The sequence below is a fragment of the Rattus norvegicus genome, chromosome 5 (genome assembly GCF_036323735.1).
Source record: "Rattus norvegicus strain BN/NHsdMcwi chromosome 5, GRCr8, whole genome shotgun sequence".
Taxonomy (NCBI): Eukaryota; Metazoa; Chordata; class Mammalia; order Rodentia; family Muridae; genus Rattus; species Rattus norvegicus.
The window spans coordinates 79,241,335-79,258,490 of record NC_086023.1 but is presented as its reverse complement, the minus strand read 5'-3'; the positions used below and the strand labels follow the sequence as shown (position 1 = coordinate 79,258,490).

The following is a 17,156-nucleotide window of genomic DNA, read 5'->3' as shown; positions in this document are numbered from 1 at the left end:
TGTGTATGTGTGTGTGTGTGTGTGTGTGTGTGTGTGTGTGTGTGTGTGTGTGTGTATGGGTGGTGGTCTGTACATGTATGTGAGAGCCCACAGAGTGCAGAAAAAGATATAGGATCCCTGAGTAGCTGGGAGTGTAGTGAAGACCACTGCAACCTGTTTAGTATAAATATATTTCACATAAAGAAAAAACCCATTATCATAGTCATCTATAATTTTGAAGGAAATTATTTTTAAACAGTGGACGTTGGAGAGTTCTAGAAGTTCTCAAATCAGACCACTATGTTTAAGAAGGAGCTGTTCATCCATCTTTATAGTCTAAGATAGTGCTCTTAAAAAACAAACATTTTAGCTGGGCGGTGGTAGCATACACCTTTAGTCCTAAAACTCAGGAGGGAGAGGCAGGTAGATTTCTGTGAGTTCCAGCAAGGCCTGGTCTACAGAGTGAGTTCCAGGACAGACGGCCAGGGCTACAGAGAGACCCTAATCTTGAAAAACCAAACAAACAAAAAGGGAGCTGGAGAGGTGTCTGTGTTTAAGAGCACTGGCTGCTCTTCCAGTCTTCCAGAGGTCCTGAGTTCAAATCCCAGCAACCACACAGTGGCTTACAACCACTATTGGGATCGGATGCCCTCTTCTGTCTGATCCCATATTTTGTCATGCAAGTACACATGCAAATAGAGCATTCCTATACATACATAAATAAATGTTTAAAAAGATTTTATTAATTTTTTTAAAAAAAGAATAATCTACTCCTGTATCATCTGTCATACATCTGAATAAAGTCCTCACTCTGACTTCTAAGACTGACTTTTAGACATTTGGTTTTCTACTTTGGAAGTGGATAATAACTGAAACAACCTTCTACATCATCATCATGTCATTTTCAAAGCCCTAATCCCACTTCTGTTAGTTCCCTATCTCTTAAGGTGAGGTTTTCTCTATGATGAAAAACTGCTTGTAAAAGAATATAGTCGTTTTATAATTGCACAAACACACACAAAACAGGTATGTTCACTGTATAAAATATGGAAAAACATTAATACTTTCAACTAGTATAAGTATTACCTGGTGTAATTGCATAGATATCAAAATCCTTTATTCCTTCTTCTTTTAAGATATTTTCATCAATAATAAAGTTGCCAGTAAAACTTTTTGGCCTTTTGAAAATGGAATACGCAGCATCCGCAATGATGTCAACTTTTCTACATTGGCTTTCAACACCAGCTCCTCCCAGCATATCCATAGCAGCAGTGTGTATGGCTGTGGAGAAAACATGTACACACACAACTCCATAGGACATGGAAATAACAAGCCAGTACCATGGGTCAAAATTACTAAGGGGATGAAAAGGAAAGTAAGGTCGGGGAACTAAATGTTCTATAGACCGAACAAGGATGGGGAGGGCGACAGAAACAAACACAGCCCTTCCTCCATACAGAACTGGGAGACAACAAGCAGACTCTTTGCTACTCGACAGACCACACATGCAGAAGTCCTTCGTGAGCCGCACAGCAAACATGCTTTGATTTCTGCTGCGGAATGGTCAGAATTCGTACAGCAATCTTGCAAGTTGAAAAGCCGGTTACGGCTAACAAAAAGCACTGAGGTGAAAGGTTAGTGAGTGGAATTTCAGCCATTATCAAATCAGCAGCCGACAGTCTCATCCCTGCATGCGTAAATCTGCTCCAAAGCGGACTTTCCTACTGGTCTAGACCAGACAAGAGTGAAGAGGCAGTCGCTCCCTTTACTCAGCAGAAACTATGAAAAGATCCTATATGGGGGCAGAAAATAAGGCTCCTTGTCCCTTCTCAGTCTGTGTTGAATTCATCAGAGTCAAAGTACTAAACCCTGAAGGGCACAGCTGCCAGGGTGCAGAAGCGACCCTCAGTCCAGCCAAGGCAAGCAGGCTGCTCTTGCTCTGACTTACTGTTACCAAGGATCCATGCTACTAATTAGGATGAATCTCCTTTTCCTTGAAAGGCAGTGGCAGAGGGAGCTTGCTCCTGATGTACATAGTCTTTATTCAGGAGGAAATGTTTTTAAAAACAGATATCTCGAAGCTGCCAGTCAATCCTGGCACTTGAGGGGCAGAGGCAGGTGGAGCTCTGTGAATTCAAAGCCAGTCTGGTCTACAGACAATTCAGGGCTGCCAGCCAGGGTTATTACACAAAGGAACCCTGTCTCAAAAAACCCAAAAACAAAAAACAAAACTAACAAACCAAAACAGAACCAGACACCACCCCACCACCCCGCCCCACCCCACCCCTGCCTTGAGCTCCGCTACCCTCCAGAGTCTACTTTAATTTTCTCTCAGGAAGAATGCGGCAGTCTAGCTCCTGTTCCCACCTCCTCTCTCTCTAATCACCCACGTGTCATTCAATGTCCGACATAAACAAGGAATGGCTTCATCACTCCTGTTTCCCCCTCTGCTTATTATCACTCTCTTCTTTTTAAAGGCGTTCCAAAAGCTCTCTACTGAATATAGTTTGCAATTCCAGCCTCCAGGCTACGAAGGAACTCTAGACTACCTGCCTAGCATATGTGAAGCCTGTGTTCCAACCTCTGCACACGAGTGAGAACAAAATCTGGTTGGTTAAGCTGGCAAATTAGACTGCAGCCTGAGTTCTCATGCCCGTGCCCCCTACCCAACATTCCAGTGAGCCTGAAGCTCAGGTACTGGAGAAGCCCAGGTACAGTGGGAAACGACAGCCAAGGCCTATCAAATCCACCCCCAGTCTCCTATGTCCACCACACACAGGTTTCCTGCACTGCATGTCATTGCCTGTTGTTCCTGCTGTCCATGAACAACGAGCCCAGTTTTCTCCCTGCTAACCCCAGCCTCCTCTGGAGATCACATTTCAATTTCTATCTCCATTTGAAACTTGTTCTTAACTCTTTAACATGGGCTACATGGCCCTCCTGCTGTGTTTCAGAAGCACTCTGTATGTAATTCCTCGTTCCATGCATCACAAGGAATTCAACTGTGAATTCAATATTATCAAGTCTCGGGCCTAATAATAACCACTGGCTCTGAAGTGTCAGGTAAAACACCTAAAACAAATTCCTCAGAGCAAAAGCAAGGCCTCAGCAAATCCTGCCAATCCTGATAATCTCCTCAACCCTTCTTGTCAAAGTCTACCTATTACATAAGCTCGTGCAGAATGTCTAGTTTAGAGCTAGCAGAAGGCAGGCACACTATACACTCAATCACCACTTACTATTTATCAATATGCACTGGAATCTGGGACTAAAGAGATGGCTCAGTGGTAAGAGCCCTGGCTGCTCTTCCAGAGGTCCTGAGTTCAATTCCTAGCACCAGAGGGCAGCTGATAAATGCCTATTGCTGTAATCTCGTGGGATCCTACGCCTCTAGTACAGATGTACATGTAGACAAAACACCCACATACACAAAATATGTAAATAAATCTTTAAAAACATATTCACTGAAACCTACAATAAGACTGACTCAGAAGACACCTGAAACTGGAAGGTTTTCATTCCAGTAAGGAAGACACAAGACAACCTTACTTACACACTACGCACTGCATGGTGAATGTTGTACATGACATGAGGAGATGGGCAGATTATGGAAACAATGGTGAGTCCTCATCTTGTATGAGCTAGTAGTGACACGACACAACTGATCGTCTGCTCCCACTACATTTCCTGGAAGTGGCCTGCCTGCCTTCCAGACTTCAATCCAAACCACATATTGTAATGACAATAGCCCTATCACTACTTCTCAGATGTCAGCTAATCTCGAGATTTGTTTTATCATTCATGGCTGATAATCCGCCAGAGCTTACAGCTAACCTCAGACTCATGAGTTCAGTTGCCTACCAGCAGTCTCTACCTAGACGCTCCAACAGTCAAGTTCTAATCTTGCTCATCTAAAGCTGTCTTCATCTCAGTCAAGTAACCCACTGCTCTGGTTACTCCAGTCTTGCAGTCATCATGGACGTCATCTTGTCTCCTATCACATCCAATCCACCAGTAGATCCTGCTGGTGCTACCTCAGGATTACCTCAGCACCAGACCTCTCCCCACCTTTACTGCCACTGTCCTGGTCATGGCCACCAGCATCAGTAACTGTTATTTCAGTCACCTCTAAGTGGTTTTTCCTTTTGCTTCTTCAGAATCTAGGTTTAACACTCATTTCACTCAGTAAAGTCCCGTGTCTGGCCCCCATTTCCTCACTGACACCAGCACATCATTTCCTGCTCTGGCTTCCTTCCGTACGCTGCATTCTCCCTGCTCTTGGATCCTGACACCAGGCATTTCCACCCACAGGATCTTTCATCAGGCCGCAGCCTTGAACACTTTCCTCTCAGCAGCAAGGCTGCTCCAACCACTTCCAAATCTATGCTCAAAAGCCACATTCTCCAAAAGGTGAAACCTTCCTACCCTGCTGGAAGTTATCCCAGCCTCAGAGATGGAGGCAGGTGGATCTCTGTGACTTTGAAGCCAGCCTGATCTACAGTGTGCTCTATGAAAGCCAGAGCTACATAATAAAGAGTCTGTCTAAAACAGAAACAAACAAACAAGCAAACAAACATTAAAAGCTTTTTCTCTCCAGGGTTAGAGATATCATATTTTCCTAATTCCACTTTGTTTATACAAGCATTGTTACCTTCTGGCGTACTATTGAACTATGCTCAAATGGTCATTCTGTGGCTGGGACTACAGGTGTGTCATATGCCCACCCACAACTACCATTTCTTTAATAAGCCTTTCCACCTAAAGATCCATCAGAACTTGCTGGAAACACTTCTGTTGGTTTTCATGAGACTCTGCATATGTTCTAGTGTGATGTTCCCATCATGCATGCTGCCAAGCAGTCAGCCACTAGTCCAAGTAAAGGCGGGGAGACAGCAAGGCTGCTACGGTGCACAGTAAACAGTTGGCCTTGTTTCCCAAAACTCAGGTGGCCTGAGATGCTTCACAAGAGTCAGTGATGAGGCTGGGGACGAGCTCACTGACAGAGAGCTCACCTCACATGACTAAGACACTGGGTTTGAGCAAGGCACGGAGGAGGGATGCAAATCCAGTTAAGTGATTTAAGTACAAACCTGTTCTAGGCCATAAGGCATTGACTGCAATTTCACCTCTAAATTCTTCTGCCATTCCAAGCACACACATAGACATGCCGTATTTGGCAATGGTGTACGCTAAAAGAAACAACAATAATACTTTAGTTGAGAAACTAATTTTTGAGTAGAAACAATCAATTTTCTGTTTTTGTTTTTGCCCTGATAAATTTTTTTCTATTCACTTTACATCCTGCCCATGGCCCCCCTCCGAGTCAGCCCCTCCCACAATCCTTCCCCTATCCCTTTCTCCTCTGAGAGCATGCCCCCCACTAGTTATCCCCCCACCCTGGTACATTAAGTCTCTGCAGGGCAGGGCAGGGCGCATCCTCTCCCACTGAGGTCAGACGAAACTCCCCCTTGGCTAACACTTACCGCAGTGCTGTTTGAACCACATGGGATTCAGGTTCAAGGGTGGGCTGAGATTGAGAATGTGAGCTACTTTGCTCTTTTTTAAAAAGGGAATACATGCTTTGGATCTGAAAATGAGAAAGCACAAGTTAATTCAGTAGCTTATGTTTCAGAGGACTTCTGCAGAGAAACTGAACTCGCTCCGTGGTCTGTCTGGTATAACTTGTTTGTGGAGTTCTTTGTTTTCTAGAAAGTATATAATGAAAGGAACTGACTTTTATGCTTTGAATCCTGCTTCGTGTCCTGAGCCCATGAGCTGCTTGATGGAAAAAATCCAATGTTCTATATTAGCTTTAAGTTCAACTGAGGAGATCTTCAACCATAACTGTCCCAAATTCTCCCACCTCAACACACACTCAATTTCCAGAAGCAGTTAATATACTTGTGAGGCAGTCATAGGTTCAGATCCTGCTTCTGCCCTGTTATATGTCACAGCCTTCTAGTTCTCAGAATTGTTACTGTGAAATGGGTAATACCCACTACCTCTAGGACTGATCCAAGGATCTAAGAGATGATTCAGACAGTGCATAGGATGCACATGAAATAAAAAGTTGCTACGGGCACCATAGCATATGCTAGTTATTCTACCAGTACAAAGTGCAATCAACATGCCTTTGGTATGTAATGTAGAGGAGCCTGTCTGACATGAAACAACCGTGCTCAGCAGGCCAGAGATACGCGCTCCTCGGAGCGTGGTCTCCTGGAGACACTTGGCCACTTCCTGCTCGACTTTCTGCCTAGCTGATTGGAATAGGTATGACCGGGAGTTACATACTGGCTCTTTTGTTTCTTTCTCTACTAACAGGAACATGGAGACCCTATTTGGTCTTTATGGACCATGCCTCTTTTGAAAGCACTAGCAAAAATTAAGTAGAAACAGAATGAAACTCTAAAAGTTGTGATCAATAACTTACAACAGGAAGAATTAACTGTGGAAAATCCAGACCTCCTAGATTGTGAAAGAATTAAGGCTATTAGAGGGGAAAGTCCCGTCAATTAAAATCCAAACATTTAGGAATTCCTATCAAGTAGTTACATGGAAGAAAACATTATTTAATTAGAGGAAGGTGGTGGGCCCCTCCTTTAGGTAAAGACAGCATGAGTGGATACAGGACCACTGCAGAGCCATTGCCCTACACAGGGACATACGATGAAAAAGGTGATAGATGGGTTAATATTGATGGAAACAGAGTATTATATTATTCTTTAAATTTTATAGAACACTTGGCCAGATCACGTCCCTGTGCTTGCCTATTATCAAAAGGAACTATCCTATCTTTAAAAAGACAATTACATAAATTTTGGCTAAGAAAGAATAAAAGACTAAAGATTCCTTACAGCCGGCTGTCCTGTTGTTATCCGAGAGATGATATTTAGAGATTGAGGTAAATGAGGTGTATGACCACTGTCTGGCACCAGTCTGATTCTCAGGAAAATTTATTTCCTGTCTTGCTTTCTGTTCTGTACTTCATGTAAACTGTTAAACTTTTTCTTGGTTATTGTTTGAGTGTACCCTGGCAAGGGACCAAAAAATTAGCTCCTGTTCAAGCATTGTATATAACCACAAAGCAGATTTCAGTAAAATTGCAGCAGATTCAAACCTCCCTGAGTGTGTTGTGTCTGTCTGTCATTGCACCGAACCTGTGCCTTCCTGAGTACCAGAGCCCTGCTTCTCCCACAATGTCCTCTGTCTGAGTGGTCTGTGGCAGTTGATTACTGTTTTTTTGTTTTGCTTTTTTTTTTTTTTAAAGATGTACTTATTTATTATATATAAGTACACCGTCCGTAGCTGTCTTCAGATACACCAGAAGAGGGCATCAGATCTCATTACAGATCCCGTGTGGTTGCTGGGACTTGAACTCAGGACCTCTGAAAGAGCAGTCAGTGCTCTTAACCACTGAGCCATCTCTCCAGCCTCCATTATTAGTATTATTAACTATTATTTCCAAATACAAAACTCTGTTACCAATTCCAACATTTTTCCTTCTTTTTGGTTTTTTGAACAGGTTTTTTGCTATGTTACTGTGGCTGTTTTACAACTCATTCTGTAGACTAGGCTGCCTTGAACTCAGTGATGCGCCTGCCTCTGCCTTCCAAGTACTGGGATCCGAGTCGAGTACCACCATGCCTGACACCTTCAGCATATTTTTAACTTTACACATCAAATACAATCAATGCCTCCTCAGAGTTTTTGTGTAAGTTGTCTTTCTCTCCCAAGGGTGTTTCACTTTTGCGTGGCCGAAATGAGAACCGGCAAACTATAGCTAATTGCCATTAAAACTGAAATTGAACCCAACCAATCAATAAATCAGGAAAAACTGAGTCCGTTCTGGCAATAAGACCAAACTTCGCCCTCAGAGGAAGGAGCGCCTCTCTCTCACTTACGTTGAAAGCATCTATTGGACAAGACCTTACCAGCTTGCTCTGCTAGTGAGCTGTGCCATCCACATTACAAACCCATCCCACTTTTCACAAAAACAAGCTCTGTCTTATACATCGTATTGAAAACGCCCAGCACAGCACTTAGGTATTGTGCTGGCTAGTTTTATGTTAACTTAGCACAAGCTAAAGTCATCTGAGAGGAGGGAACCTGAGTTAAGAAAATGCCTCCACAGATCAGGAGGTAGGCAAGCCTGGAGTGCATGTTCTTAATTAGTGACTGATGTGGAAGAACCTAGTCCACTGTGGGCAGTGCCACCTCTGGGCTGGTGGTCTTAGTTCTGTAAGAAAGACTGATAAAGCCAGTAAGCAGCACTCTCCATGGCCTCTGAATCACTTCCTGCCTCCATATTCTTTTTTTTTTTCCTTTTCTTTTTTTTTTTCGGAGCTGAGGACCGAACCCAGGGCCTTGCGCTTCCTAGGTAAGCGCTCTACCACTGAGCTAAATCCCCAGCCCCAACCCTCTTTGAGTTCTTGTACTGACTTCCTTCAATGATGGAGTACGATGTACAAGTGTAAGCCAAATAAACTCTTTTGGTCCAACTTGCTTTTGGTAATGGTGTTTCATAACAGACATGGGGCCCTAATTAGGACAGATACTAATATTATTAGCTTAATCAGAGAGGTAAATATGCCAGCTAGCTTTTAAACTGCTGTTTGATCCCCCTCTGTTTCTAAGTAGTAAGTTCTCTGAGAACACATCGGGACTTCCTTCCCCATGTTCCTACTGTGACTCACGTAAGGTAGGTGCCCCTGGTGTTCACGCTCATCATCAAGTCCACTCTCTTTGTCGGAGTTTCCAATGTGTTGGTCAGGCTAATAGCACTGGCATTGTTCACCAAAATATCAATTCCTGTTACCAAAGGAAACACTTTCATTTTAATGCAAGTCAGAGTTTTTATCCTTATCTCTATTCTTCTCTTCCCTCCCCTCTCCCTATCATATACACAAAGCATTTCCTTTGTATGGTTGACCCCTCAGTTGATTCACAAACACACAGATACACACACATAAAATCATATAGGTCTATAACACACACACACACACACACACACACACACACACAGATATAATTAGACTCTATGACTGATCAATATACCGATGCAGACTCAGTAACTCTTTCAAAACAGCAGCTTCTGATTTTCATCGTCATGGGCACAGTGGGGATACAGCCAATTACAGGGCTCCAAGAAAAGCTGCAAGGAGGCTGAGTCCTTACAAGTTGTAGCTTCAACCCTTATGTACCAATCTGCTCTCCCAGGACCCTGGGGCCAAACCCTCTCTAGTACTCCTCAGGACCCATGCCCTATGCAAGCACTCTAGTCTCCCTCTCCACAAGGCTCCCGTTTCTTTTTTTTTTTTTTTTTTTTTTGGTTCTTTTTTTTTTCCGGAGCTGGGGACCGAACCCAGGGCCTTGCACTTCCTAGGCAAGCGCTCTACCACTGAGCTAAATCCCCAACCCTAGGCTCCCGTTTCATAAAGGGAAGGGCTCGTTTCTGGTCTTAGAAACTGGGGAAAGAGAATGATCTTGAGTTTCAAATCCCAAACAGAAATACACACACACACCCCTAAAATAATCCCAATTTCTGTGTACTCTATCCAGTTTCTGTGTAAATGTGATATATCTTGTTTTAGATAAGATTAAATGAAAACATCACTGAAAAGGTAAAAGTTCTCTACTTCAGTGAAAATACTGCTATGCAGAGGGCGCTAATTAGCTCTAGGATGGGAACAGCTGTTTGTGACTTGCTACATACCAGTCTGCTTCAGTGAGTTATGTACCCCAAACTGTAGGTGGCAAGAGAGAGGAAGAGACTACAGCCTGGTGACCTTCCCTGCACGCTCACTGCTCTGATGTCGCGTCTAACTGGGCCTGGTTTATGAGACAGTTACACAGGGAAGCAGGGAGAGGAGAAGAGCACAAATGCGGTCAGGTACTACCCGTGGTTTCCGGCATCAACCGGAAGTTCTTCCTTCTATATTTTATCAGGTACTACCCGTGGTTTCCGGCATCAACCGGAAGTTCTTCCATCTATATTTTATCAGGTACTACCCGTGGTTTCCGGCATCAACCGGAAGTTCTTCCATCTATATTTTATCAATGTCAAGTGACTCTGTCAGAATCAAGGGCCTACCTCCAAATCTCTCCACAGCTTTCTCCACTGCACTGTTGATTTGCTGCTCGTCCCTCACGTCAACAACACATGGCAAGGCCTTCCCTCCAGCTGCTTCAACTAAAGAGAAGCAAACGAAAAGCATTCAAGGATTTAGAATTACACCTTCATTCTAACGTCACCATAGTAAAAAGAGAAGGTTCCCCTTTCCAGAGAAATAGAGATAAATTACAAGGTCTTAGAACCACAACAGACTGACTAAATAGAGCTTCAGACCAGCTCGGGCTCTGCAGGAACCAGGAACAAACAGTGTACATACATACACACAGGCTTTTGCTACTGTGCACAAAATACACCTAAAAACAACTGGCATGTTCACCCGGCTCTACCTCAGCTGTCTCCTCTTCACTTCCAGTCTACCTCCAGCTCCCACAGTGCTGGGAATGCGACCCAGGCCTTTCTATCTCCAACTTACAGTCCCAGCCCTAAGATATGATTTAATTAGGCTCTCTCTCATATTGCTCAAGAGGCTAGAGGTGAAAAGTAATCAGAACTCCCTCTCTCACATAATAAAATAAATAGTTCTTTAAATGTACCTTTTTTTTTTTTTTTTTTTTTGGTCTATGTAATCTTGGTTGGTCTGGTTCTCACTCTGTAACCAGGCTGGCCTGGGACTCACAGATATCCACCTGCCCTTGCCTCCAGAGTGCTGGAATTATTTCTTTTGTTTATTTTAATGTACATGTACATGCCATAGCATGCGTGTTGAGGTTGGAGGACAATTTGCAAAAGCCATTTTTTCCTACCGTGTGGGTTTAGGAACCTAACTCAGGTTGTCGGGCTCGGCAGCAAAATCCTTTCTTTACCCTCTGGCCCATCTCGCTGGCCCTAGGTGCAGCTATTTTTAGAGTAACTTTCAAAGAGCTTACACTAAACTCTACAGGGAATTATGTATTGAAGCCACTGTGAGGGCAGCCCGTATGAAATGTTGGTGGTCACACTCACTTTCTTCGGCAGCCGTGTAGATAGTGCCAAGGAGTTTCGGGTGCCTTTGGGTGGTCTTTGCAGCAATGACGATGTTGGCTCCATCCTTTGCTGCTTTCAGGGCAATAGCTTTGCCGATGCCTCGGCTCGCCCCTGTGATAAAGACTGTGCATCCCGCTAGCTTCCTAAACAGAGCAAAGGTGACCTATCAGAAACGTCGCTGTTTTACTTATACCAGCTCACACGCACTTTCATGATTTCCTCTATACCTCCACCCACTATGTTGCCACTGTACATGACTGATAAATTCTTTATGACAACTGCAGTTGGCCAATCTTACTGAGATCTACAAACAAAATCTGCTCAAATACAGAGTAAATCTTAAGGAGAAGATATGTAAGGTTTTTTTTCCATAGAAAAAGTATTAAGAAGGCTGTGTGGTGTATAGGATGTATGTGTGTAGGGGATGCATGTACTAAGTGGATGCGCAGAGAGCAGAGGAGGACCAGGTCCCCTTCTCTAATCATTCTCCAACCCAAGCCTCCTGAGGCAGGGTCTCTAGTGAGCCTGCAGCTAGGCTGTTCCTAGCCTACAGCGAGGGAGCTAGCTGTGGCCTTAAGGATCCCACTCCTACCCATGACAGGGCTATCAAGTGTGTCAGGGTTACAAGTTAGTATGCCCACGTCCAGCTTTCCTTACAGAGGAGCTGGGGATGCAGCCCTGAGACAAGCACACAGGCCAGCCTTGATCCTCTAACCCTACTGCTTCTTTCTGCCTTCCATGTGCTAGGATGACAGGACTTACCACCATGCCTGTTAGCACTTGATCTTTTAAAAAAATTCTCTAAAAATAGTAGCTAGAGTGGAAAAATCCCAAATGTGGATCAATTAATGAGTGGATAGATTGAGTGGTTGACCCTCAAAGTGGAATAGTGCTCAGAAATGAAATGGAATGAATTACTAGGATATACTACGGTATGGATAAAGGGTCTAAAAGTAAGCAGTCACACACGTCACGTTATCAAGACTCAATTACACGGATAGAACAGGCAGACCCATAGAGACTTGAGATCAGCAGCTCCTGGAGCAGGAATGGGAGGGTTTGGAAGTTGACAGCTCAGGTAGAAGCTTCTTTCTGGGCTGACAAAAGTTTTAAAATGCAAGGAAGTGGTAGCATATACCTTTAATCCCAGTGCTCAGGAGGCAGAGGCAGGTGAATCTCTGAATTTGAGGCCAGCCTGTCTACAGAAGTCCAGGTCAGCCACGATACAGAGAGAAACGCTGTCTTGAAGAAAAAAAAAGGTTTTATACTGGGTGTGGTGGGTGTGGTGACAGTATTTTCTGTGCAGACAGAGCCACAGACTTACTACTGTACAGATTACATCTCAGTAAAGCTGTTAAACAAGCCTAAAGGAGCAAGAATAGGCTGACTAGAAATGGCCCTGATCCAAATATCCTGCCATCCCTACATCTCATTTCATTCTGAGGCAGTTGGAATGAGACGGCCCCATAGGCTCATAGGGACTGGCACTATTGGTAAGCGTGGCCTCACTGGAGTAGATGTGGCCTCACTGGAGTAGATGTGGCCTCACTGGAGGAGGTGTGGCCTTTCTGGAAGAAGTGTGTCACTGTGGGTGGACTTTGAGGTCTCAGAAGCTCAAGCCAGGCCTAGCGTGTCCCATTCTCTTCCGGTCAATCCAGATGTAGAGCTCTCAGCCCTCCTCCAGCACCATGTCTACCAGCAAGTGGCCATCCTTGCCACGATGGACTGAACCTCTGAAACTATAATTAAATGTTTTCCTTTATAAGAGTTGCCATGGTCATGGTGTCTCTTCACAGCAACAGATACCCAAACTGGTACACCTTCCATCTTAACTTTCAATGTTCTACCTACTCTGCTGTTAGATGACAATAAGGTAGGCGACTTGGTTAACAAAGGCACAGAAGGTCCCTGCTGGTTTCGCTGAGGTAGACAATCAGTGTAGGTGCAGGCAGAGGTGGTTTTGAAATATGGAACAAACATGTCTTAGTTACTTTTCTATTGCTGTGATAAAATACCATGTCAAAGCAGCTGGTAGAAGACAAAGGGTTTATTTGGTTTTATTGTGCCAGAGGGAGAAACTCCATCACCATCCCAGCAGGGATGGAGAGGCCGCAGGCAGGCCTGCTGAACAGGAAGCTGGGAAGCCACTTCTTAGCTTCGAACAGGAAGCGGAGAGCTCGGAGTGGGGCCAGTGGATTGGCTTTGAGGCTTCACACTTCTTCCACACCACCAGTGAACCTGCTCCTTACGCACTGGTTTCTGGTCCCACTAGTCTGGTAATGCCTTTCAAGGGCAATGAGGGGTGCTGGAGAGTTGGCTCAGTAATTAACAGCGCTAAGTGTTCTATCAGAGGACTAGAAATTGGATCCCTAGACCCACTTCAGGCAGCTCAAGAATGCATGTAACTCAAATAACCCTACTCCCCATTCTGACCTCTGTAGGATACACAGCCACAGAAACCCAGCTACACACACATAAAATTAAATTAAAGATGTTTTAAATTAATGAAGAGTCTATTTGGGCTTCCAGTTTGAGGGGATTCACGGCAGGGAAGGCATGGTGGTGGGAAAGGGAGGTGGCTGGTCACAGTGTGACTGCACACAGTGTGACTGCAGCGACAAACTCTGAGGCCAATTTACTACTCTTCCTCCCCCTTTTTGCTTAGTTCAGGGCTCCTCCCCCTTTTTGCTTAGTTCAGGCCCCAGCCCGTGCTCTGGTGCTTCTCGTCGTACTGAGGGTGGGCCTTCCATCTTCAGGTCAGCCCCTCAGACATACCCAGAGGCGTGCCACCTAGGTGATTCTAAAGCCAATCATAATTGAAATGGGGGAAGGGGTAGGGTGCTGCTGAAATGTCTCTCCCTTCACATACCAAACACCATAGCTTATATGACACTGTTATGGATAGATGGAAATCTCAAAGGTGACCACAAATTCTGGGACACTCCTTCCATCAAGAAAATGAGCATATTTTCTCCTCCCTGAATTCTGGTTTGTCTAAATTTTGTTGACCAAAAGACTGTGATAGAAGTGCCATCCAACTCTTAGACTGCCAAGCCATAGGACATAACACAGATGGCTGTGCTGGCTGATTGTAAGTTAACTAGACATCAGGCACACTTAGGAAGAGGAAGCCTCAGTTGAGAAAGTGCCCCCTCTTTCTCAATACCGCTTCTGGGCTCGTGGTCCAGGGTGCTACAGGAAAGCATGGTGAGCAAGCCAGACAACAGCCCTCTGCCATGGCTTCTGCTCCCTCCTGTTCCTGCCTGGAATCCCTGCCTGACTCCCCTCAGTGATGGGCTGTGCTGCACTGAAATGAACCCTTTCCTCCTGGAGTAGACGCTGGTCAATGGTACTTTATAACAGAGACAAGAACTTTAACTGTGACAACGGTTTCTGCTACCTCCCTTTAAGAAGCCAGATACGCAAAGTGACTGCACGGCTAAATTATAAGGCATGTGCGAGTGTGTGTAGGGGAGGACAAGCCGTGTGGTGAGACGTGTGTTCATACATTTGACCTTGGCATACTGTACAAGAGGTAGAAAACTCCAAGTATCCCAAGAATTGTGAATAAGTTGTTTTAATCCTGTGAACTTGGGGTACTTTATTATACAATAGATAAATGAAACATACACTCAAGTCCAGTTTTGCCAAGCAATGCTAGAAGTTACTTTAGCTTTTTATGCAGAAAACTGTATCATCTACATATGATGACAGCCTCCTTTATTTCAGTCCAATTCACATACTTTCTCCTTTCTGATACTTACTTTACTTTAGCCAAAGTGTTCCCAAATAGAATACTGAAATACAAGAGTATAAGACAATCAAACATAGGGGTTGGGGATTTAGCTCAGTGGTAGAGCACCTGCCTAGCAAGCACAAGGCCCTGGGTTCGGTCCCCAGCTCCGAAAAAAAAAAAAAAAGAAAAAAAAAAAAAAGACAATCAAACGTTGTCAGACATGGGAGTGCCTGCCTTTAAGCCTAGTATTTGAGAGGCAGGGGACAGAGGAAGGTAGATCTCTGTAAATTCTAGACCAGCCTGGTCTATATAGCAAGTTCCAAGCCAAGCAGAACAAACAGGGCATGTTTTACTGTGTATGAAGCCCTAGGTGTTTGATAATTAGTACCATACAGGAAATAAAAACCAGCTAGTTTAGACATGTGGCAATAAAAACTCCTTGCTGGCATGGTTACATGCCTGGAATCCTAGCTCTCAGAAGTTAAGGCAGAGTTAAAAAAAGAAAATTCAAGGCCAGTGTGGGATATACAGTAAGTTCCAGGCTGGGTTAGAGACTCCACCTGAAAGAAAGACATAAAGAGAGAGAGGAAGAAGGGAGAGAGATGGGGAGGAGGGAGGGAAGAGAAGGAAAAGGAGGACAGAGAAATCCCCACCATTGAGATTTCAGATAATGAAATCTATATACTGACAGAGGTATGGGTCTTCTAAATGAGGACAAGGGCCCGGGAGCCGGATGGGAAAATATAAAAAGAATGTCATCTCCTATCAAAAGTCAGAACGAAGATCCTGTCTATTCTGTTAATAAGAGAACAACACAAGGCAGATCTGTAGAGGCCTGAGGGAGATGGCTCAGTCAGTGAAGAGCTTGCCACACAAGCATCCAGATCTCAATTCCATACCTCACACCTACATACAAAGCTAGCTGTGGTAGTGCACACTGCAAGAGAGATCGTTGTGAGTTCAAGGCCAGTCTACTTATCCAGTCCCAGGCTAGCAGTGAGACCCTGAATAAAAAAATGTACACACACACACACACACACACACACACACACACACAAGCACACCACACGCACACGCGCACACACACACAACTAAAGAGATGTTTAGAAGCCAGAGAGATGGTTCAGAGGTTAAAGAGCTCTGTGCTCTTGCAGAGGATCAGAGTCAATCCTGGGCACCCACACCAGACAGCTCATAATCATCCATTATTCTAGCTCTAGGAGACCTGACACCCTCTTATAGCCTCCAAGAGCACTGAACACTCATGATACACACACATGAAAATAAAAACAATATACAAATACAGAGATGTTTAATGTTAAGTCGTCATGTGAAAATGTCTGACAACTACTGACTTGCAGGGCTTGTCCCTTTGCCTGGTATCCAGCTGGACTGAATCCCAGTAGGATAAAGGGCATACTCCTCATCCAGAGTCCAGGGCATTGGAAGCAGGAGTGGCAAAGGCAGCCAGATCTAAGAAGACCCTCTCATGTGAGGATCAGAAGACCAATGGCAAGGGTGTTCTCCTCAACGTCACTGGCAGGTAGCCAGGGCTCGCAAATGCAGAGACAGTCCAGACTTTGATTTACTAAGTCCCTCTCAAAATTAGAGGAAATGGGATGGAAAATGTAACCACTAAAAAAGAAAATAATTAAAAATATAGGCAAGCAAGTCTCAAGCTCTAGTTTCAAAATCTAGATATCCAAGAATAGAAAAGAAGCGTCTAAAGCATAACCTAAAAGGAAAGAATTGGCTTTTCTGGATTTTAAAGGTTTATAAAGCTAGAGTGATTTAAATTACTTGATTCTAATACACGAGTAGACAGAGTAGGTAACACAGGACAGAGTCTAGAAACAGATCCCTATGTACATGAAATCTTCATTTATGACAGTGGTACAAATAGAAAAAAAGAAAAAAGAATGGTCAGGTCAATGTGGTTGAGATGGTGGGGAAGCCATCTGAGTAAAGCGAAGTGGGCTTCCTAACTTATTTCCTAGGCCAAAATAAATCTCAGGTGGTTGAGAAAAGATGAATACAGTACATATGTGTACACATTCACCATAAAGTATGAAATGTTTACTAAGAGTATAAAAGTAAGGGCCAGGGGTGGGTCGCTCAGGAGAACGAGTCTAAAGCAGGCAAGTTCAGTGTCCAGCATCATGAAATAAGTAAATAAGACCGTGTAAGACTGTAAGAGATCAGACAGAGAGGTTGGGGATTTAGCTCAGTGGTAGAGCGCTTGCCTAGCAAGCACAAGGCCCTGGGTTCGGTCCCCAGCTCCAAAAAAAAAAAAAAAGAGATCAGACAGAATACCACCCTGAACAACAGATCTTAGTGTGGCAC

The 17,156-nt window shown here is 44.2% G+C and overlaps 1 protein-coding gene across 1 annotated transcript in view; it reads right to left on the bottom strand.

Annotated features, from left to right (window-relative positions):
- Positions 1–17,156, bottom strand: part of Hsdl2 (hydroxysteroid dehydrogenase like 2) — a 35,171-nt gene that overhangs the window by 15,561 nt on the left and 2,454 nt on the right. The window contains exons 2-7 of the mRNA NM_001025697.1: positions 11,057–11,220; positions 10,073–10,171; positions 8,676–8,790; positions 5,463–5,566; positions 5,070–5,168; positions 1,066–1,260 (exon numbers count right to left, since the gene is read on the bottom strand). Of these exons, the coding sequence (NP_001020868.1) occupies positions 1,066–1,260; positions 5,070–5,168; positions 5,463–5,566; positions 8,676–8,790; positions 10,073–10,171; positions 11,057–11,220 (776 nt within the window). The remainder of the gene's footprint in view (positions 1–1,065; positions 1,261–5,069; positions 5,169–5,462; positions 5,567–8,675; positions 8,791–10,072; positions 10,172–11,056; positions 11,221–17,156) is intronic.